The 24,543-nt window shown below is 39.1% G+C and overlaps 1 protein-coding gene across 1 annotated transcript; it reads left to right on the top strand.

Moving 5' to 3' along the window:
* The first annotated feature begins 484 nt into the window (after nucleotides 1–484).
* On the top strand, nucleotides 485–23,249 carry slc27a6 (solute carrier family 27 member 6). Its single transcript, XM_085464645.1, has 10 exons — nucleotides 485–1,041; nucleotides 4,113–4,322; nucleotides 8,945–9,103; nucleotides 10,725–10,849; nucleotides 13,035–13,229; nucleotides 19,823–19,913; nucleotides 20,012–20,210; nucleotides 22,292–22,389; nucleotides 22,598–22,728; nucleotides 22,802–23,249. Exons 1-10 carry the CDS (start codon nucleotides 555–557, stop codon nucleotides 22,976–22,978), a joined length of 1,872 nt encoding a protein of 623 aa, XP_085320771.1. The 5' UTR covers nucleotides 485–554; the 3' UTR covers nucleotides 22,979–23,249.
* Nucleotides 23,250–24,543: the final 1,294 nt, after the last annotated feature.

The raw sequence follows: 24,543 nt of genomic DNA, 5'->3' as shown, positions 1-24,543 counted from the left end.
TTGCCCTTCAAAATAAAATGCGATTCGGGGCTTCTGTCTTGAACAGTTTCAGGCTAAATACATTTGTCTTGAGCATATTTTCCTTTTGTACTGCACAGTAGCTTTAGTTATTTAAATAACAGTTATCCTGGTTATTGGCGGTATGATTTTAGATGGAAGTTCACAAATCCTGATTAAAGATGGGGATGCCACTTGTGAACAGAGTGCTTTAATATAAAATATCTGCTGACACCAAGGTCTTACACATGCATTCAGGGCTTCCTGTCTCACAATCTTCACATGCATCTTAATTTCTTTCCATCTAACACCATGCATGCGTGAGAGATCATTTGAAAAAGCAAACCGCCACAGGTGATGTTTTGTAAGTTAATCACCTTTTATTTTGAAGGCAGCATTTGTGATCTTCTACTCTTATGTTGCGGAAATTGACATTTCTGGACGGTCCCTGTTACGCCACTTGCCACACCGTGTTTATTACCTGGGACGTTGAAGTGCGCGCAGTGGCTACCTTTCAGTGTGACATTCCTCTCCTCTCGTGGTCCTTAGCCGTGAGCATGACTCTGTGTCTGGGATGTCTGTCCGTTCTCGTGGCTCTTGCTTTATCAGTTTATGTTCTGCAAAAACTCTGCTTCCCATACTTTTGGAGAGATCTTCTTTTTCTGCAGAAAGTCGTCAGATACGGTGTGAAACTGGAGGTATTCAAGCTGACTTCCAGCGTGCGCACGGTCCTGGACAGGTTCCTCCAGCAGGTACAGCGCATCCCGGACAAACCGTTTGTAATCTACGACGGGAACGTCCACACCTACCGGGACATTGATCGGCGTAGCAATAGACTGGCAAATGTGTTCCTGGAGAAAGCCAACTTGAGGAAAGGAGACTGCGTTGCCTTGCTCATGAACAACGAGCCCGACTTTTTGTGCGTTTGGTTCGGGTTAGCGAAGGTCGGCTGCTCGGTTGCTTTCCTCAACACTAACATCAAGTCCAAGTCTCTGTTGCACTGCTTTAACTCCTGTGGAGCTAAAACTCTAATAGTTGGTTCAGGTAAAAGTCTCATTTCATTGAAGCGGTATACACCACAGTGGCTCTAGAAACAGTTTTATCTTCATGTACAGCATTCAACATTCTTTCTCGATATTTTAATATTGTGTATTGATAGTTTTCTCTATATATATTACGCAATATCTTTTATTTTTGTCTCAAATTTGTCCTTGCAATGTAGCACAGGAGCTTATTCTGCCAGTAAGCTTTGTGTGTGTTTCTATAATTAAGTTAATCCACTAGTAGGTACAAGTTCAAAATGATATATTAATGCTAAAATATCATTTCTATCGTCCATTAGTTTAAATGGTATTTTATTTACATTTTATTACTATTTATTATTATTATTTATTATTATATTTTACTTGCTTTCCTGAACAGGGAAAAAACGTTTTAGTGGTTGATTGTAATGCTTGACTAATTTCTGCAGACTGAAATTCGGGTCTAAAATGTGAATTTGTTGTTGTTTTAAACACGTTTTTGACATATTTCCAAAATATTTGTTTTCTTCTTATTAGGAGAAGTGATCTAATACGTTTGTTAAGCACTGTAGATTTACATAAGAAGCAAATTTACACAAATAAAGTAGCAGATATTTGCCAGTATAGAAACAAACAGGTATGCTGTCCACCAGGGTTTCTGCATCTTCAGAACCCAGGCTGGCTGTTACCAGTTTTACCACATTTTCCAGTTAGGTAAGGGTGGACACTGGGGACTGGGCAGTCTTGGCTATCTTCTCCTGACTGGCTATACCACCAGCCACAAGTAACCTGGTACCCTCCACCAGAGCTTTGTCTGTCTTTACAATGTATTCCCTGTAAAAACGTACTGAAATCAAAAACAGTCACAGGAAAAGTCATTATATGATATAGTTTATGCAAAAATATAATTATTGTTATTGTTCATGAATTTTACATTTCATTTATATACTTGCATTTCTGAACATAAAAATAGCACCTGAAGTTATGGTTGATTCATTTCTGACTACTCAAATTTTGGTATAAAAACATGAATTCAGTTTCAAGTTTGGACAAATTTGTAAAATATTTGTTTCCTTTTCTTTGTTTTTACGACAGGCGAGCTAATGAATTTGTTAAGCAGTGTAAAACACGTGAGGATTTCACCTCTCAAGTACTGCGAATAATGTTTCATATTAGGCCTCTTTAAAGTTTAATTGGCCAAGTAATGAAGCCGCAACACTAAAGTGCGGATTTATTAATGGCAGATATACGTTTTAAAACGTGCATGCAGTTTTGGTGTAATTGTAACTTTTCCCAGTTCTGATAGTCAGGCACATCTTTGACAACTTTCATGTTCTGAACTGCAGGTATCAAACCTGGCTTACTTTCACTTATGGATGTCATGATTAATTAACTTTTCCCTTAAGTAGCCTTAAGTGAAAATCATATGTACTTAATGCTACTTATGCATATTACTTGACTCAGTGTACTTAGTTACTTCCCTGAACTCACAAGTGAACCAACACCTGTGAGTAACACATGAATAATAGATGACAAAATAAAATTTGATGAACTTAATAGCTCCTCATTAAAATCTTGTAACTTGCTGATCCCTTGTAAGATTATTATAAGTTTGTGTAATGTTAGCTGCAATTTAAATATAGATCATTCCACAAATCCACAAATCTGCTTTGGGATGGAATTTATTCAGAAATTCAATGGATGGATCAAAAAAATTGGTGATAAGCAAATATATGTTTAATACAAATTAAGTTTCACTGAAAGTTTCCTGTTTGTACATGTAATTGGATTAACCATGTCGTAATCATGTGACAGAGTGACAGATTGCTCAACCAGACAAACATGATGTTGTCAGAAATGCTGTCCTCACTACAACCGTGGTTAGTTTTTAGAGTTTACACACCCCAGTTTTTCAAGTTTTTTATTGAAAATCGTGCAGTTTAATGCCTCATTGGATTCTGAAATGAAAGCAAAATACAAATAAGTAGTTGGAGTTAAAAAATAAATCAGAGAATCAATTTATATCAATTTATATACCAAAATGTATTCTAAACCTTTGACACATCAAAGTAGCCACCTTGTGGCAGCTTTAACAGCTGAGCACACCCTTGGCAATCTTTCTACAATCTCAGCATGTTTGTAGCAACACACCACTTTCTGCTGTAAAGTACTGTTCAGCTGATGCTCACTCGGGTATGGTACCACACAGTGGGTGCCAACGCTGCTTTTATACAGACAGAGGGGGTTGTTAGTAATCCAGCAGCACCAGCTTTCAAGGCTTGATCAACCTCCATTGCCGTAGAACAGCTTTAAATTGTGAACCCAGACTTTTTTTTGCTAGGCCCCGCCTTTGTTTTTACAGTAAAATCTTCTTATTGGAAGCATATTTGCCGATGCTTCACCTTCTGCTTTGCATTTCTGTGGGAGCCCCGTCAAAAACCTGTCTATTATGCGAGCAGTGTCCAAGGATTCCTGTTTCTTTCTTTCTTTCTTTAAATTCATGACACGTAGTGTATAGGTTAAAAAAACAAAACAAATTACCAACTTTCTCTTATGCTGAAGAAATGGCTGCTATGCTAACATAATTACAAATTATGTTTGCAATTATTAGAAATATTGTTTTGCTTCTACTATTTCTATAATTCTGTCTTCTGAATAATGGAATACATAGACAGCTTCACTGTGAAGAAACCATTACATGTGTGACTTAAGTCCTTTCCGTTCAGGTACCTGACAAAAACTTCCTGCAGGAATTTTAAGGTCAGTCATACAGAAAGATATTTGCAAACACTGATGCAGTTCCATTTTCACCTACAGTCACTACTTGCACTGTAGGTAAAAAAAAAAAAAAGGCACATAATGATCCATAAACTACAATTAAACGTTTTATTCTGTGAGATTAAGTGTCATGGTATATAATTGGCTTCCTGTTTGCAAGATGCTTCTACGTCTCACTGAGAAAACACATTTGTACATGTACATTTGCAATCAAACCTTCCTAAACCTAAATTTTCAGTTTTAGGATCAATTTAGTTTACAGGAGTAAGCAAAGTCAAGGTAACCTTTTATGATATAAGTGTCTCTATGTCTTAGACTTAGTGGAAGACCTGGATGGCATCCTAAACAGTCTGCTGTTGGACAACATCCAGGTGTGGGCAATGAGGAGCTGGACCAAACACACGGAGGTGCACTCTCTGCTGGATAAGCTTGAATCTGCATCTGAGAAGCCTGTACCAGCAGCACTGCATGCTGCCACTTCTCTCAAAACTCCTACACTCTACATCTTTACGTCAGGAACAACTGGTGAGTGTATATATATATGGTTAGAGATTGACAAGGTACAACACAAATGCTACACCAAGGGGGAGCCAGGACGACAGGTCATTGGGGGGGGGGGGGTGTATCGTCACCCGCATCCGAGATTGGGTACCAAGCCCCAAGCGCGCTGGAAGAAGGATCATTGAGTGCGAGAGGAAATGACCTGAGAGATGGGATCATGGCGAAGCTTGACACCTGGATCCTGCGTAGCTACGGGCAATACCTGCTGCAACCATTACCGAGGCTAACCATCTGATGTACACTACAGCAGTGAGATTCTTGACTACAAGTTGAACAGCCATGAGAAGCAGTACCCCACCTGGAGAAGGAGACTAGAGACCAAGATCAAAGTAGCACGGAGGGAGGTTAGCTAACTATCGAATCTTCAGAAGAAGGTGCCTAAGAAGCAAGCTGTCCATACCAGAGGCTTTGGAAACTGCCAAGCAAAAACTCACAGCCTTGGCCTGCCACTTGAAGAGGTACACCAGGCAGGAGAATAAACCAGCTGTTCTCCACGGCACCAGCCAAGGTGCGCTCTCATTGGCAGAGCAATATGAGAAGAGCAGCACCAAGGCTGAAGACAGTGTAATACTGGAAGAGCATATGGGATAAGGACGCAACCCATAACGGCAATGCTTACTGGTTAGTCGGTCTCAGAGCAGACCACAGCAACCTCCCTGAACAGGGTCCAGTAAGATGAACAGGCACATGGCTCAATACATGAGTGGGGCACAGAAAGGAATTAGCAAGAGTACCAGAGGCCCAAAACCCCAGCTACTGGTAGACCAAACAGTCAGCCAAGACTGCCAGAGTGAATGGAGCAATCCTCTACATGGATGACATTAAGCTGTGTGCCAAGAGTAAATGAGACATCGGTTCACTGATCCACACCACCAGGATATACAGCAACGACATTGGAATGTCATTCAGACTGGAGAAGTGTAGTTAGATGATAACAAAGAGAGGGACAGTAGTCCGAACTGAGGGGGATCACACTACCAGAAGGCAACATTACAGAAATTGATCAAAATGGGAGACGGCCCCTAGGTTGGCCGAGAATGACCGAGCTAAGATCCCGTGGGACTTCCAGATACAGACGGACAAAATGGTGGTCAAGAAGCAGAAGAAGACGGCCGTAGTGATAGACGTAGGAATACCAAATGACAGCAACATCAGGAATAAGGAACATGAGAAGCTTAAGAAATACCAAGGGCTTAGAGAAGAGCTCGAGTGTGTAAAGGGTGAAGGTAACAGTGGTCCCAGGGATAATCGGAGCACTAGGTGCAGTGACCCCCAATTATTAATTAATGAGTGGTGCTTATTTATATGTTGGGACAAATTGTACCAGTTGTCCATTGTTTTCTTTTTTTTTCTTTTTTCTTTTTTTTTTTTTTCTCTTCTCGCCTGTCCCATTTGGTTCTTTAGCCATCAGAATTGTTGTCTGAAGACCAACAAGGATACCCAATGGATTTACTTTGCCAAATGGATCATCGTGGCATTGCCGTATTGGTCCATTTGGTCGATCTTTGTTTTTATTATTTATTATATTTTATTTTCAGATGTTACAGACGGGACAGACATGAGTGAGAGATAGGAAAGGGAGAAAGAAAGAGGAAGGAAAGGAAAAACAGAAGGGGAGAGGGACAGTGAGAAAGGGGGGGAGAAAAAAAATAAAAATCTCCTGGATCACCTGTTGAGAGAAGAATAGAAAACAAGCAAAAAAAGACAAAAAAAAAAAACCAACAAAGCAACATACTAAACACAACACCATCGCATTAATCTAGCTAAGTGTAAACAGCAGTAAATACTAAATATTCAATGTTGTTGTGCAGCACGCAGGACAGATGTGCTTCAAAGTAGCAGCCAAGAAAGGTGTAATTTGGGTCTACGAGCAGTGAACACCCGTGTGCATACCTGTGTGGATCAGCGCGCTTGTATTCCAAAGGTTTCTCCATGTAACGATCTGCTAGGGGAACCCCCCGACGCCCTAAGCCTGTCCCTACCCCCACACCAATCACAACAGTGAAGGCAGGACCAAACTATGACCCCCCACCCCCACTAGGTGATGGAGCTGATAAAAGGAGTCCAGAGCAATTGATCTGATGTGGTGGCAGAGGCTGTATCAAGACTAATGTAATCTAATAGATAATTTCTATATTGGTTAGAATTAAGATTATTTTTATTTTTCCAGTTCATGAGGACTGTTTTCTTGGCTATGCATAGGGCAGTGAAAAGCATATGGGCGATATTCTTTTCTGAAGTGACATTATCTAAGCTGCCCAACAAACACACTGAGGGGGAAGTTGGAATGTTACATTTCAGACACTTTGATAAGTCTTCACATATCTCGCGCCAAAACTTTTGCACTGGTGGACAGAACCAAAGAGCATGGATGTAATTGTCTGGTGTATTGCCTTGACAGTGTGAGCAGTTGTTGGAAGATGTAAAGCCCATCTTGAACATCCGATGACCTGTATAGTGCACTCTATGTAGTATTTTGTATTGTATTAATTGCAGACTGGGATTTTTAATTAATTTAAAGGTTTTTAAGCAAATCTGAGACCAGAAGTTTTGGTCTAAGCTGACTGATAAATCTGCTTCCCACTTTGCAATAGGAAGGGATATTGATTCATCTAATTTAGAAAGTGTTCTGTATATTTTAGATAATAATTTGGGGGATTTAAGAGTAAGAAAATGTGCCGCACTTAGTGGTGTTTGTAATTCAACTTGACTGAGGTTAAATTTCTTTTTTACTATGGATTTAATTTGTTGATATTCTAAAAATCTTGTCTTGTTGATCCCATATTGTGCAACTAGTCTGTCAAATGGAATAAATTCTGTTCCCTCTAATATATGTTCTAAGTATTTAATTCCTTTACAACTCCATTCTGGGAAATTAATCATATTATTGTTTTGTAATATGTCAGGGTTATTCCAGATAGGTGTACGTTTGCATGGGATTAATGAAGACTCCGTTATTTTTAGAAACTCCCACCATGCTGTCAGAGAAAAGCTGATGTTGATACTTTTAAAGCATTCATGTCTTTTGATGTTTGAGCTAATAAATGGTAGGTCTGGAATCTCTAGATCCTTGCATAGTGCCTGTTCAACATCTAGCCAGGGCTCAACTAAGAAGGTATGTTTTAACCATTCTGAGATGAACTGAAGCCTGTTGGCTAAGAAGTATTGGTGTTGTCCATTGTTTTCGATAAAATTACTCTTGAAGAGTGGATGTTCTATTTTATGCAGTCTGTAAAGTGTAATGTTACTCTATCTGATATACTCTTGTTATATAGCTGTGCAAGTGGTTTATAAGCAGGGTGGTTTGAGGGTTTGAGAAGCAAACTGATGAAAGTGTGATGACCAGTTCAGTACTCACAAAGAATATTATATTATATTATTAAAAAAGCGCTTCATGTGTTGGTGTCGAGCATTGTGGATGAGATCAGAAGCAGTTGCCTAGAAAAGAGAGCCTAAAATCTCAAGCCTGTATTTGGGCAGGATGGTTGTGTCGGTTGGGGGAGCATGAAGGTGATAAAATTCTGTTTTCATTTTTAATACAGTTTAAATTACTCATTCATACATTCTACAGTATTTGACATGGAAACTGTATTTGTGATTTACATGATCTAAAGTTGCACAACAAGTTAGTGAAAACATTGAAATGTTTGGAGCAAGAAAGCCGGTGCACACCACACACCAGACTCATTATTCCATCATCCCATGTGTGAAGGATAGTCAGGGGAACATAATAATTTGGGGATATCCATATACTGATGTTTAAAAGAGATTGGCTTATTGGAATGGCTGAGTCAGAGTTATGATCTTAACATAAATGTGATACTGAAGAATAAACTGCTGCTTGTGTTTAAATTAGGCCAGAAATACTGGTGAACTGAAAAGATTTTGAAGGACAAATGATCCTAATTTCCTTGTCATTGCTCAAACTGCCTGATGGATGTTTTTACTAGTTACTAAGTTTAACATTAATTTACTTTTACCAGCCTGCACTATGAAAGGTTACACAGTTTGCTTAATAAAGTACAACTATCTATGTATAGTTTTGTCATATTGTGTTTTTCTTTGTCACATGAACACAGAAACTGGTTCAACACAGGGTTTGTCCCATCTATACAGTGGGGACAATGATTTCTATCCCTTAAGCCATAAAAGTTGAGGTATTGCTGCCACCCTGGCGGGACACGCAGGTGGCATGGACACCCGAGTTTGTGAGTGCCATAACTCGAGAACTAGGCAATGTAGGATTTTCAACTTGACGGCATAGATGCATTTACTTACTCAGACAGTTCAAATCTCAGAAACCTCGACTTCAAGGTCAGAGGTAGGGATGGGCTTTTAAAACAGGGACAGCACAGAGTGGGAAAGGTTGAAAGGTTGGTGACTGGCATTATTGCATCTATGGTATACCCTCCTCTTTCATTATTGGACCGAGAGCTTCGCATCCCAAAAAGGTGTTCACTTCATTTATGCAGAATTCAAGCTTGAATTGTTCTTCAGATGGCCGCTTATTCAATCAAAAGCATGCTATTTGCTATTTTGTAAATGTAGCGTCCCAAATATAACGTTATGCGGTTATTTCCCCACAGGTCTTCCTAAGGCTGCAGTGATCTCTCACCTCCAGAGCCTGAAGGCAGCAGCAGGTTTTTGGGCATTTGGGGCAACTGAAGATGATGTAATTTATGTCACCTTGCCACTCTATCACAGCGCAGCATCCCTGATTGGTGTAGGTGGAACTATAGAGCTAGGTAGGTCTACAAATATCTCTGCATTGCTAATCCCTTCACGATTAGGGTCTGACAGTATAGCTATACTTGCTGTAGTAAGTATAGCTGTGAGAAAAAAAAGATATGGTAATCGATGGTAATTTTGCATGTGAACTTTTTGCACAGGTTAAGATGTTTCCATGCAAATATTAGTAAATGAGCCCTATTGACATTATTGTTTAAGGATGTAAGCAAGATTTATCTTGGACTGTTTTATAATTCAAGATGATAAGATTACACAGAGACGTGTTCTTATGACACCCAGCAACTTGCTTTTGCTGCTTTTATGATTTAAGTTCCATGCTTCAGAGAGTTGGTTCTATTGGCATTGAATATTGAATATTGGCTGTTTTTCAGAGCTGCAGACATTGTCTACTCAGCACAATGTAACTACCAAACCTCTTTGAAGATCTCATGTTTCACTTTAACAAGCAGCTTTATTTTATGCTGCAAGATTCTCAGATGGGAATATTATTGTTGTTAAGTACACTGAAAACTGTTTCTGCAGTTTGAACATAAAAGTAATCTCGTATGTTTTTGAATTCATCAGTCGGTTCATTCTCTTCTGCTTATGGAGTAATTTCGAGGAGTTTTTGTTTGTTGTTTCATAGTATTGATGATTAACTGCTTTGCGGATCTGTTCCATCTATGCCAAAGTTAGTGATGCTGAATCCTTCACATTCTGAGATCAACATCTTGACAAGTTCTGAAAACAATCCTTGGTAAAGCTAATGCCCTGATAGTTAATATGCACATATCCTGATCAAAATCAATGCCATGCAGACTAAGCATTGGGTTAGATCCCATATGTCTAAGATTTTTAGGGCCAAGTACAAATGACCTCAGTGTTATCTGAATTTAAAAGAAGGAAATTATAGGGCAAAATCTGATCTGGTTTTTCTGTTATTGAGTGGAATCAGTGGTTTGCACCATTTGCAAACTTTCTTAAAAATCAATTATGATGGGGTCTGTTGATTGTAGACTTTTATACTGAAGTCCTCAAAAGTGTTATTGGGTTGGCTAGATGTTGCGAAGGCTGGGTTTTTTTTGTTGTTGTGTTTGTTTTTGTTTTTTTTTCTAACCAAGGAAAGAATTGACAGTGATATCTGATTTTTGGGGGGTAAGGGTTGGGCCTATAGCCAATCCAAAAATCAGGTTAGTATATCCTTAATCTTGATGGCATTACCTTGGCCTCTAGTACCAACCTTCAGAGGGTCCAAAATGCTATGAGAATACTAACAGGGACTAGAAATAGAACTTTAATGTCTCTTACGTTAGCTTCTCTTAGCCGCCTCCATGTTAAATCCAATCAAGAACGATCACGAACTCTGTTATTTTAAAAACCTCATAGTATCATATTATACCCACTGAGCACTTGACTGTCATGATGTAGGCTTTCTTGTGGATAGTACAATGGAATGCAGAGACTTCAGCTCTCAGGCAGCTCCCAGTTTGCATGTCACTACTGCATTATGTTTTGTACTTGTCTTTCTGTGGGCCAGTATAATAAAACAGAGCTTAACAGATGTATTAAAAAGAGGAATCATTCTAATTTCATCCCATAACAGTGTTATTAACTGCATTGTTGTCTATTCTACCATAGGTGCAACCTTAGTCTTGAAGAAGAAGTTCTCAGCCTCTCAGTTCTGGAATGACTGCAGAAAACATGATGTTACTATTTTCCAGTATATTGGTGAACTCTGCAGGTACCTCTGCAACCAGACAAAGGTAACCTGTTGCTGGCTGGACCCACTCACTACCCTAAATTAGTTTATTCTTGTTACATTATGGTGTAAAACCATCATCATTTGAAATTCAAACTTTTTAACAGCTCTAGATAATATAAGTAGATCAGGGCAGGACAGATGTTGTGTCAGATGCATTCTCACTCCTGGCAATATGTTTGGCTTTGGCGTGGGGTGACATACAGAAAGTGCATGCAACAATTACTTGCTCTTCTCACCTAGGCTCAGCTGGAAATGACACAGACATTTTTTTCTGTTAATATCTCATCACAATTTTCATCCGTCTAAATATGTTACTAAACCATGAGGTTAGAAAAGGGTCCAGATAATCTGCATATAGTAATGGTTGACAGAGCAAAGGGACTAAATAAGGAGAAGCAGACAAAATTATAGATGTACCTAAAATGTTCTGTTAGATGTTCTTATAATATTACTATGTTATTGTTAGAGTTTATGTCAATAAGTATTTTTCTTTTATTATTTTTAATGGAAGTTGTCATTGTAACTGCTCCACTGAGTCATTCAAGTAATACTGTTCACAACTGTGACAGAAAAATAAGCAGGACCATTGTTTACTGTTCCTGCCCTCCTTACATCATGTAGAAATGCACGCACACACAGTGTCAGGGCCAAGCTCATCCATTCATGAATTCAAAGTCCTCTTTGTCCATGTTCTGTGTCATTTGGCTGTGTGGGTGAAAGGTTGGCCGCCACTGTCCTCATCAGTGATTGGTAAATGAAACGTACACAAGACACAAGAACCTTTTCACAAAATATGTGCTGACAAGGATGGATACTAATTTCTCAATGTCCTGTTCTGCACTTTGATTATGCAAAGCAAATACCACCAGCTAAGCAAATACCATAGATGTCATCATATCGCACTGGATATTTGGCTCCAAATTCCATAGAGACTAGGACTTTAGACTAGGACCAGTTAGCTAACTGTAGCTAGTCTACAAAGGATATCCCTATTTGTATATCCTCTTTATACAATTCTTAATTATTTATGGCGGTCATATTTGTGACACTTATACTGTGTTTCTACACAGTGTAAATTATAAACCTTGCAACATGCCCTAGAAATGCACATTCTAAGTAAGGAGGACAAAGTTAATAGATATAGTCCCCTAAAACATGAGTACCTGGAACATATGCACCATCATTATTAGACCATTATCTACAGCTGCTTTCAGTACCATTGAAATGCATTTAGTCTTTTTCTTCAATTGAGCTTTCTGAGTTAACCTCAGTAATTACTTCCTCCTTAAAAAATATGTAGGACTGCTTTCTTCCATTTGTGCAATATCTCTACAATTAGAAATATCCTGTCTCAGAGTGGCTGGAAAAACTAGTTCATGGATTTATTACTTCTAGGCTGGACTATTGTAATTCATTATTATTAGGTTGTCCTAAAAACTCCCTGAAAAACCTTTAGTTAATCCAAAATGCTGCAGCAAGAGTACTGACAGAGACTAGAACGAGAGAGCATATTTCTCCTGTATTGGTTTCCCTTCATATATCAATAATCAGGCCCCGTCTTATCTTAATGACCTTATAGTACCACATCACCCCATTAGAGCACTTCACTCTCGCACTGCGGGCTTGTTGTTCCTCGAGTATTTAAAAGTAGAATGGGAGGGGGAACCTTGAGATTTCAGGCCCCTCTTCTGTGGAACCAGCTTCCAGTTTGGATTCAGGAGACAGACACTATCTCTACTTTTAAAATTAGGCTTAAAACATTCCTTCTTGCTAAAGCATGTAGTTAGGGCTGGATCAGGTGATCCTGAATCCTCCCTTAGTTATGCTGCAATAGGTGTCGGCTGCTGGGAGATTCCCTGGGCAGATGGGCAGATGGCTGCCCCTCCCCAGAATCTGGTTCTCCCTGAGGTTTCTTCCTGTTAAAAGGGTGTTTTTCCTTCCCACTGTTGTTGTGATTTGGCGCTGTATAAATAAAATGAAATAAACTGAACATGCACTTAAACATTTCTTTAAAACACATTACATAACATAGCCTTTTCCTATTTATATGCCACCCTGTCAGTGTAATAATCAGAGACATTTATTAAGTGGAAATTATTTCCCACTTAACAGTTTTTTAAATAAATGATTTCGTAATACTTTTCAGAAATCTTGTGCTGATGTATTTGTATTTTTCTCTCCATCAGACAGAGCTTGATAAAGTTCATAAGGTGCGGATGGGAGTGGGAAATGGGCTGCATCAGGATGTGTGGCAGGAGTTCCAAAGTCGCTTTGGGAAAATCAAAATGTGTGAAGTATATGGCTCCACTGAAGGAAATCTGTGTTTCATGAACCACATTGGCAAGATTGGATCAGTAGGCCGCTCCAACTTCTTTTACAGGGTAAGTGCATGGAAATAAGCTATTCCATGTGTGTGTGACCAAGCCTACACGCTACTCTCTAGTAAACGAGCACTACCTTGGTGTGTGCTTTCATAAGAGAAGGTAGACAAAAGTAAATGATTATAATAAATCATGTTATAATGTCAAGTAATTTGACATGTCAGTAGAACTGCACAGATTCACTTCACCATCATAACAAAATAATTTCTTTATAAGGAATGCTCATTAGGGGAAGCTGCATTTCTAATGACATCAAGCTCTTAAATAAGTCTAAAGTCTTACTTGCTGGTCTTAAAACACTGAAACATCAAATAAAATGATTAAAAACATTTTTGTTTAATACAAGACTAAAGACAGATTCTGCTTTGGAATTTGTCCACAATTCTTGTGTAAAACATGTGAGTTTTATTATTCATGTTATTATTGTCATAGTAACTATTGCATGTAGTGCCCTAAGTCGAACCTCAGTAAATCTAATTTTTTGTGTTGTTAAGCCTCAAGGCAAATATGAAATTAAATATAAATATTACAAATATAAAATGAATTACTGCATCAACGAGCAATGGCTCGAGGAGGTAAAAACTGACGATTCCAGGTTGCTTTGATATGCCAGTGACCAGACGAAAGGGCTGAGAGGTGAAGGATTTGAGTCGAATAAACGGAGTGCGATGAGACATACTCCACAACCAGGCTAGTGGAGTATGGGAGAGACCGATGGAGACTAACCTACTAAGGAGAATGGAGTGAGAGATGGTGTCAAAAGCAGCACTCAGATCGAGGAGAATAAGAATGGAAAGTAAACTGTAGTCAGCTGCCATAAGAAGATCACTGGTTATTTTTATAAGCGCTGTTTCAGTGCTATGGGAGGGGCGAAAACCAGACTGGAACTGTTCATACAGATTATTATTAGTTAAGTATGAGTGGAGTTGTGTGGCAACTATCTTCTCAAGAATTTTTGAGAGGAATGGTAGATTGGAAATAAGACAAAAATTATCAAAGTTATTGGGATCTAGACTTTGTTTTGTTTTGCTTTGTTTTGCGTTTTGTTTTTGTTTTCAATATTGGGGCGATGGCAGCAACTTTGAAGGAAGCAGGAACAGTTCCAGTAGTAAGTGAAGAATAAATGATAGCAGATATGAGGGGAAGCAAAGAGGGTAAACAGGCCTTGACCAGGTTTTGACTTACAGATGAGTTCTGAAATATCAGTGACAGAGGGAAGTTGGAAAGCAGAAAAAGAGTGTGATGGGAGTGGAAATGCAAAGGAAGCGCTACGTGGAACAAACCAGGTCTTGGATGAGCAGGTAAAAATCTGGTGACCTGAAAGAAGAGTTGAACAGTGAAAACGGTGTCTTGGTTGAATCATCATTTGCACAGACCATGGTGGAGTAATAAGCAGATATTGTTTGATTAATACACTCTTTATAATACAAAACATGATTATTAAACATTTCCTTATGAATAGTAAGACCAGTTTTCTTATTATAGAGGCGTTCAAGCCGTCGGCCTTTTGCTTTCAGAAGCCTGAGTTCAGCTGTAAACTCTCTCAGCAGGGTGCTGACTGAGGGAATGATACAGATTTGGTTTAGAGTGTGGCAACAGAGTTTAGAATATTATTGAGACTAGAGTTATAATAGGAAACCAAGTCCTCTTGGGTGAGCAGGTTATGAAAATGCAAATAAGTAGAGAAAGCAAAAGAAAGGGTGTCAGGATGGGTTTTCTTAAAATTCTGAAAAGAAATGGTACAAGGGTTCTTGGGCATAGAAAAGGTTATTTTGACATTGAAAGAAAGATCTTGCGATAGATTACCGTGATACCTCCACCACGGCCGGACTCACGAGGCTGGCAGGTGTAAACAAACCCAGGAGTGGAGTTGTTGAGCTGCGAAAAGTCATTGGGCTGTTGCCACGTCTCAGTCAAACAGAAAAAGTCTAACTTATGGTCTGTGAGGAGATTCTGGACGAAATGTCCCTTTTTCGTAAGCGAGCGGATGTTGACATTTCTTAACAATGTTCTTCACATAACCCTGTTGCTTTACTACACTTCTGCCCATCCATGAATACAGTTGGGTCTATTATTTGTTGGGCAAAGATCATTTTAATAATATTGCCTTTCTAAACCACTGCAGATGGATTTTAAAGCAAACAGTCAATACGGGATTAATGTTCAGACAGCTTTCATTCAAGGAGTTTTACAGAAGTACTGCATTAACTTTTTAGGAGTCACAGCCATTTACATACATTTTCAGAGGTTCAAAAATGTAGATAATGGGCTCACAGGTAGTTTCATCAGCCCCATCTACAGTTGGAGCTATGTAAGTAAAACTAAATTGAACTGAATGCCCACCACCCCTGGCACAGTTGATGGTCATTTTTAACAGCTCACTGAATCAATTGCCACTATTATTCCAGTGCAAAATGTCAGTCTAAATCTAAAGTGCATGATGGTATAATTATTTCTGTGATTAAGAAAAGCAGCTTTGCACCATCTAACTCAAGAACTCTTGAAAAGATACATTTTCAAGGTCTGAAAGTCCTCTCTCAAGGCCTGATGAAACCAAGATGAACTTAACAAATTGAGAGGAACATAAAAGTACGGGCATGGAGAGAACTCCTTCATGATCTCTGTCAGTGCGCCCCAGGGTGGCTGTGGCTACATTGTAGCTTGCCATCACCAGTGTGTGAATGTGTGTGTGAATGGGTGGATGACAGGTTGTGTAAAGCGCTTTGGGGTCCTTAGGGACTAGAAAAGCGCTATACAAATACAGGCCATTTACCATTTACCATTTATCTTTAACATACTGGATTACCCATGACTGCCGCTAGTATTTACTGATTCAGTTCAGCTTTATTTACAAAGTCATATTATAAAGGAAAGACTACAATAATAAAGAGAAAAACCCAACAATCAAACAACCGCCTTTGTGCAAGTAGTTTAGAACCTGCTCAGGTTCAGATTCAAAACTGATTGGACAGCACTTCACAGTGCTAATAAATAATGACCAACACTGTATTGCAAAGGTAGCCCAAGGATATATTTAGGATATGGGATATTATTCAGTGTCAAGTCTGTCGCATCATCTCAACCCAGTAGAATACACAGCACCCTCATCAAGGTGATATTACACAAACTAAAAACTTGTCATACATTGAATATGTCATACATGTAATACTAATGTCAGATTATTAAACAACTTCTTACATAGTTATACATGTACTGTAAGTCTGTTGTGACTGTGGAGAAGAATGAGTAGTGAAGTTGCTTTACTGTGGCTTTGGTAGGTATTAATGCTGGCTGTTGTTAATCAGTGGACTTACATAAGAGTGGATCCATGTATTTGGCTCTAATCTCTGACTTCAGCTATTCTTAGATGTGTCCAGGTGACTTTTCATTTGACCCACAATGTTATAAAAGAAGTTGTAAAAGTGAAGTTATAAAACATATGGTTAAAAGTAGTGTTAGTTCTGTAACATGCAGTTAAAATGTATTGTTTAGATTTCTTTTGTTGGTCTACAATTATGAAAACGTTATGGAATAATGAGTGTCTATTAATATAAAGTGTATTAGATTGGACCTTCTTTATACATTTTATAACTGCCCTAATTACATTCAGTTTCTAGATCACTAAAATGCGAATTACCTTGACCATTGATCAAGGCCATGAGTACCATTCACAGAAGGTTGGGGAATGGCTGCAATCACAGCATTGTAAGATGTTGAAAGATGACTCCCGCTTCCATTCAGAGATTGAGAGATGGTCTTTCCCTTTTCATCTGTCCCCGCTCAAACCAGCTTCCCTCCCTGTCCCATGTGTACATCCTCATCGTTGTAAGAGTACACTGTAGGTGTAGATGGACTGTAGAGTCCTGACCTGACGAGTTGTCTCTTTTGTGTTGTTGGCACTAACAACTATGCTACATTAAAAGTGACTTAAATCCCCTTTCTTAACTATTCTGGTGCTCAATTTCAGCTTTAGTTTGTCATCTTGATTATACCTAAAAACATAAATGCACTGAGTTGTTGGCGTGTGATTGGCTGATTAGATAAGCACTTTGAGTTCTCAGGTGGGATAGAAAAGCACTATCCTAGGAACTTGTCCATTTAACATACTGTATGTGTGTTAATAAGCAGCTGAACAGATGTATCTAATAAAGTGGCTGTATTATGAGTATATATAAAAGGCAAATAACCATATTTGTTTTTTTATTAATTTAATATACTTTGAAAAATATAAGTCTTGAAAGTAAGTCTTTGTAGGTGGCATAGATGTCCATCTGATCACATAACTTGTCAATCAAATGTCTTGTATTAAACAAAAACAAAGACTCATGTACTTTTAGACCCATCTATAAAAGTAAATATTCTATTGAAATTATTAATAGTACCTTCAGTTATTTGTCTAAAAGTGGGGAGTAGTTTACATATTTATGTATCATACCTGTTCTGTGCAAAGCCTGAAGCCACTTTTTATTAGTGAGAAACTAGGACAAACAAGATAGCGCTAGAAAACACAAACCTTAAGGCTAATTAATACAGAGAACAAATGCAAAAGCAGAATATGAAAATCTGTTAATTCCAATTCAATCCATTTAGATACATTTAGATACATTTGAGGTCTATTCAATAGTCAGTCATCATTTTCTGTTGCATCCTCACCCTCCCTGACACACACACACACACACACACACACACACACACACACACACACACACACAGAGCAGCTTACATTTGCTCAGTAAATATTAAACCTTTTGATGTGATATTCTTGAGTTTAGACATTTAAAAACATGATTGAGGTCTTGAAGTGATTCAGAGTATGTGAGCTTTGTTATTTATTCTGAATTCTTCTGACCATAAATCTGCTTTTCTTATATCAGTCATTTTGTTTCTAATGTTTATTTAATAGATACTCAAAATGTTTTACACGCATTTTAATTTGTCCTAAAACATTCCGTATTATCATTCTCCTTAATCTTTCGGCTGAGCATGTACGTCATCATGCTTTGCTGGCATTTTTCATATTTAGCAATGTACTGTTTGTGTTTTTCCCATGAAATGCAGATTAAATGTGACACTTCTGCATTGTTGTGTGATTCAGCTTTCAACAGTTCTGCACTTTGGCTTTCAGGAAAATTGTGTTTTAGCAGCTTCAACAATTTTCCCAAATATTTCAACAATTCAGCTCAAGTCATTCAGCTTTTAGCAATTCACACTGCATTTTCTTTAGTAAATGCATTCTCTAGTTTCTTTATATTTTGCTAGGAAAATGCTAAATGTGTCCAGCTGTCAACTGAAACATATACAAACATGTAAATACAATGTACAAAGCAAAGCAGAGTTTTTACAATTCTAATGGACCTGAAGGTCAATATTCGGCATCAACACTATTGTTCGTCAACACATCTGAAATCTCTTAGGCAAGCTTTCTTGAAATTTCTTTTAATAGTTTTCAAATTTTCAGCTAATTACTCTTGAGGATGTGTAAGTGTAGACACAACACTGGTTGTTATATGTTAGTCTGGCTCCTTAAAAACAACATATGAAGAAACAAGGGTTTATTCATACAGTTTTCATAGTTTCATTGTATCTAGTTTTCCATATTGTTTATAATTTGTATGTGAGCATTTCCTCTGTAGTTGTGAAAATCATTGGGCTAAATTGTAAGAACCAATCCATTAATTATTTAGCATTTAGTTTCATTACCTATTGGTTAACAAAAGCTTGACTGACTGACTGACTTTTGTCATTCCTTCTATACACCAACACTGTACATTACAACAAAAATACCTGCCTGGCTCTGAATACAGCAGGAAAGGTACAAGCTGCAGAATCTTGCTGTTCTGGTACGAATGCTGCAGAACCTCTTCCGAGATGTCAGGAGAGAGAACAGACCATGTTGGGGATGAGAGGGTTTCTGTAGGATTTTGTTTGCTCTGGTCAGATAGCGTTTCTGCAGAATGTCCTGGATGGGGGAAAGTGAACACACATTGATCTTCTCTGCTGTCCCCACCCTCTCTACAGATTTCCAGTTTGTGGCACTGCGAGCTCCCAAGCAAACAGATATGCACATAGAAAGTGTTAAGGATAGGAGAGGGTGGGTGAGCTCTCCTCAACCGCTGCAAAGAAGTGCAGGCGATGCAGAACTGTCTTAGGAAGAGCTCTGATCTGCATCACTGAGTGTCTGTTTTCTGTACTTCCAGGAACTTGGTGCTACAGACCATTTCCACTGTTGCACTATTGTTTAGAAGTGGTGTGTGCTGGCTTTACATATTAATGCAAATGTATATGTTTAAATGCCCTTAAAGACATTTAGCATTAAGCAGATCTGTGGGCTAATTAGCTATTCTTATTGAAACTAGCACATTTTAATGTCTACAGTGAGTTAATGCCATCTGCTAAGATGTAGAAATTATGTATAAAGTTTTTTTTGTTTTGTTTTTTTGACAGTGACTACAAAAGGTATTGATTTTTTTTTCAGGACTTTAAAGCTGCTTAGATACTTCTCTCAATCCACATGGTGTTCCAATCCTCATAGTTGATTACTCTGTTCATCAGTTACCCACCATAACACTATTTCCTTTTGACATTTTGTGTAGCTCCTGTTTAAGTATGATTTGGTGAAGTATGACATTGTGAAAGATGAACCAGTGAAAGATCAGTATGGTTTCTGCCGGCGAGTGGACAAGGGTAAGGTTGGAATACAAATTCATTTCTTATTCTTCCCTTTTAAACTTGAACGTTTTGAACAAGTATTTGTATTGATTTTGAACTTCTGTTATTCTTAGGTGAGATGGGGCTTTTACTTTCCAAGGTCAGCGCTATTAGCCCATTCTTTGGCTACGCTGGAAGCAAGGAACTGACTGAAAAGAAGCTGATGAGAAATGTGTTTGTCAAGGGTGATGCCTACTTTAACACAGGCGATCTCATGGCGGAAGACCATGAGGGCTTCATTTTCTTTAGAGACCGAGTCGGAGACACATTCAGGTACTTAGATAAGATGTTTACGATGTTCTTAGATTTGATTTGCATACATTTTCTATATAGACTTCTATGTAGCCTCTGGTAAAAGACCTGAGCTTGAAGGATCAAGACCATATGCTCTTGATCCTTCAAGCTCATGTCCTTCGAGCTCGGGTCTTCTACCAGAGGCCTGGGAGCTTGAGGGTCCTGTACAGTATCTTTGTTGCTTCTACGACTACGCTCTTCTGGACAGAGATCTTGGATGTTGGTCCTGGGATCTGTTGAAGCCACTTGCCCAGCTTAGGCTTCATTGCCATAAGTGCTCTGATTGCCACAGTGGCCTTTACGCTCCACCTCTTCTTGAGTTTCTCTCTCAGCCCTTGACACTTCTTGCGCCTCTCGAAAGTGTAGTTAGCTTATTACTCTGTATAGCTACATCTATCACTACAGCCATCTTCCTCCACCGTTTCAATATTGGTTAGTCATCATCAGTTTGTCTGTCTGGAAGTCCCACAGGATCTTAGCTCAGTCATTCTGAATGGGGGCATGTCCCATTTAGCCTTGGGAGTTACTAGGCGCAGATGTTCCTGTGTATTATGCAAGCCATCTGGTTATGGCATTCCATGTATGCCCTGTCTGCTAGCATCTTGCACCCTGCTGTTAGGTGCTAGATTGTGGCATCAGTGGCATCTTTGCACAGCTTGCAACTGCAGTCTTCCCGGGTGTGGTAGACCCCAGCCTGTATGGATCGTGTGCTCAGAGCTTGTTCCTGCCCTGCCACGATTAGTGTCTTTCAGTCCAGCTTTGTCCAGCCACTGGTAGGATTTCTGGATGTCAGCCACTTGGTCTATCTGATGATGTCCTCGAACAGGACAGTCCGGCCTTCAGTTAGCCAGATGCTCAGTGACTGCAGTCAGTAGATCAGCTGCTGCTTTCAGTGATGGTCGCAGCAGGGACTGTTGGATGCTGCATGCACATCTTCTAGTAGACCTTCGAAGGGTTCTTCACATAGTTCTGGTATTTGGCCACTAGGGGTTCAGTTTTCCAGCTTAGCCATGATCCTATTGCTCAGGTCAGCTGTTCTTACACTCAGTGCCTTCAACACACCAGGTGTACTTTTGGGCTTGGTGCCCAATCGTGAGTACTACAGCCAAAAGAAATGTCCTGGCTCCCTCTTCCCATAGCATTTGTGTCGTACCTCATCATTGTCCAGTTGTGATACCAGTTGCTTCTGAATGTCGGAACACTGAGCTACCAGTTATTTTGCCGTCAGTCTAGATGTTGGGTATTGAGGATTCCATAGGTCCCACATCCTCTTCATGTAACCACTTTTGCTCGGGTTACTTGCATAGTAGCGTTCCAACAGCTTAGAAAAAAAGTGCTTGTGTGAATTAGTGAATGAGGTAAGTTGTGTAAAAAGCTTTGAGTGCTTAGAGTAGATAAGAGCTATATAAGAAGTCCATTTAACAGGCCCTGTTCTCATCCCTTGCTCACTTGTACCTGCTTTTTCCAGTAGCCCACTACTTATCTGTGTGTCCTGGTTCCTCAATTTGTGACACGGACCTTATCAATCCAGGTGACGTCTGAGCCACTATGGCTTTAGTTATCTCTCTCTCTTGCTTCTATGATGAGGTAGGCTTGGTTTTCTTGTTCACTCGTGAACTTGAACTCCTCTGCTTGGGGCAGTAACTTGTCATTGGCCAGTGTGGTCAGTCCACTTCTTTTCTAGTTAAGACTTGAAGGCAAGCTGTAGGTCATTTGATGAAGCCACCTGAACCACATTATGAGAAAAAAGCAGATGTGAGATCTTGAGAACAACAGAGTGTAAATCATCCACTATTTGGCTACCTTTAGCTTTTAAAAAAATATGAACAGAATCAGTGACAAGGCCCTGGCAACTCCTACGAAGCAAGGAAAAACAAGAGATCAGTTTACCCTTGGGAAAGACTTGCCAAAGGCCCACACTGAATAAGGATTAAACAAAAAATCAAAAAATTAAAAAGGACAGATGCCAGCAGTAACACAGGTTGTTACCATACGAGTGTAAAGCCTGGTCTGACACAGACTGTGCTTCTACCAATTAATTTTTTCCCCCCCAATTTCAGGTGGAAGGGTGAAAATGTATCCACGACAGAGGTGACAGAGATTCTTGGGCTGGTAGATTTTATCCAAGAAGTCAACGTGTATGGAGTGCAAGTACCAGGTATCATGTCGCCATGCTTAATTATTAATGCAGTTACTAAGACTGTGAGAACTTGCAGTATAGATGTTTTCTTTTTTTAAATATCCACAATATCTACTTCGCCAAGTGCTACATTTTTGCTGTCCTTAGCCAATTAAACACAAGCAGGATGTCCATGTGGCATCAGTGAAAAACAGTATCCCTTAACATTGATCCATGTTGTTCACAGGACACGAGGGCAGAGGAGGAATGGCATCAATCATTGTAAGACCGGGCTTCATATTTGATGGAAAGAAGCTGTTTGAGCATGTAGTGAGGGATCTACCAGGATACGCTCGTCCACTTTTCATAAGGCTTCAGGTAAAATATGTTACTAAAATCAGTTTAAACATCCTGCTACTCTGAAGTAACTCAGATTGTTTTTTCCTCTCAGGAGGTCATGGAAACGACAAGTACCTTCAAACAGCAAAAGTTCCATCTGGTGCAGAGTGGTTTCAACCCCTCAAAAGTCGTTGATCCTCTCTATGTGTTGGACTACAAGCAAAAGAGCTACATTCCTCTGACAGACACGATCTACCAGAGCATCAGTGCTGGAGAGCACAAGCTATAGAACTCACAAGTATGAGTGTGACTATACAGTTTTAAATAGTGCACAAGAGTTTGAAAATGTTTAATGAATATTAAACATCTGACACATAATATGAACCTGAATGTGTTACTATGTCACAGCAATCCAATGACTAAGCCTAATGAAATACTTCAAATGGAAAACTAGAAAAGATCTTCAGATCTTTTGGATTTGATGACACTGTAGATATTAGTAGTAATAATAAATGCAATTTTGGAAGAATTCAGACAATAAATTATACCTTTTTACATCATTCTGTGTGTAATTCTGGTCAGATTTTTCCCCAATCATATCTCACTGTGCCTGCACCCTCTTTTTCATGGAACTCCTCAACCGGATTTTCTGTCAGAAAATGTATAAAATGACTACTGTCATTGTTTTGGAAGCACATTTTTTTGATGGATAGGATTTTTAAGCTCACTGACAAATATACTAGATTTCCTCAGCTCTTGTTTTGCCAGTTGGTTGATTTTAGTTAGTGCTGTCAGCGTTAATCTTGTTAAAATGATGTTAACGCCATAACTGCATTAACTCAGCAAACCTCCGTTAACGAGTTACCGGCAGATGGCCCCGTGCATGGGGCTGGACAGCGTCAACGTGTTAACGAGCTAACCGTGCTAACACGTTGACGCTGTGCAGCCCCGTCCTATTGCAGTAATCCAGAATATTCCAGAATCAACACAATGAAGTTACCTGTCTCTCTATGTCTATGCCCATACACATTTCTTCTGCATTTCTGTATAGATCAACCTGTAGATGCCCCTGGTCATGGCCTGAACATGAACAGTCAATTTATGTTTTTCTTACCAGGGCTGCAGTTCATGTGCGAAAAGAAATGCTTAATTATAGTGAGTTAATAACACTCTACAAGCTGGTGGAGCATTGTTGTTTGTCTTCGATCTCATTAGACAACAGTGTAGCAGTGATAACCTGAGCCTGTCACTCCCTTACCTCAGCAAAGTGATCGCATAAACAATCAAATAAGCTCTTTCACATTTTCTTTTTGTGATGCAGTTCATGCCATAGCCACTGGATGTCAGCACATTGCATGACTCACAGAAAGACCTTCATGGAAGCTGGTCCACTCTAAGAGAGTTAGCAGCTCTCTAAACTAGATAATGCAACAATTTAATATGGTTTATTGTAACTTCTGGGTAATATTTTGAATATTTGTGGCAGGCATGAGACAAGGGCTCAGTTGAACTGGGCAGAGTGGAGAGAGTGTGGACCCAAATACAGATGGTGACAGACTTAAAATGAAAGTGAGCATTTATGACGGCCAAGAAAAATACAAACAAATGCAAAGAACAGAATGACTAAACTAGAAAAACCTAAACTGGAAAAAACTTTAAAACACGATATCAGAAAAAAACTGTCACATGATATCAAACAGAAGCTGTCAATTCAGCTCTTCAGTGTGGGCAATCATAATGAAGCAGTTCATTCTAAGTTGTAGATTTGAGCTGCGCTTCATATTTTTGGCCACCAGATGTCACCAAAGATGACTTTTGAAAAGCTTTGCGTAATGAACCGTTTTTCAATACAAG

Source organism: Copadichromis virginalis, linkage group LG7, assembly GCF_057382275.1.
Source record: "Copadichromis virginalis isolate Kocher_CV1m ecotype Utaka linkage group LG7, C_Virginalis_male_GT1.1, whole genome shotgun sequence".
NCBI lineage: Eukaryota > Metazoa > Chordata > Actinopteri > Cichliformes > Cichlidae > Copadichromis > Copadichromis virginalis.
The sequence above is the reverse complement of the archived record's forward strand: the minus strand, read 5'-3'. Positions and strand labels throughout refer to the sequence as shown.

Bases quoted from the DNA above. Each gene is read 5' to 3' on its own strand.
- slc27a6 (XM_085464645.1), top strand. From the start codon at position 555: ATGACTCTGTGTCTGGGATGTCTGTCCGTTCTCGTGGCTCTTGCTTTA. The intron at 4,323-8,944 runs GTGAGTGTATAT...ATTTCCCCACAG, and splicing joins CTTTACGTCAGGAACAACTG to GTCTTCCTAAGGCTGCAGTG. The intron at 13,230-19,822 runs GTAAGTGCATGG...CATTTTGTGTAG, and splicing joins GCTCCAACTTCTTTTACAGG to CTCCTGTTTAAGTATGATTT.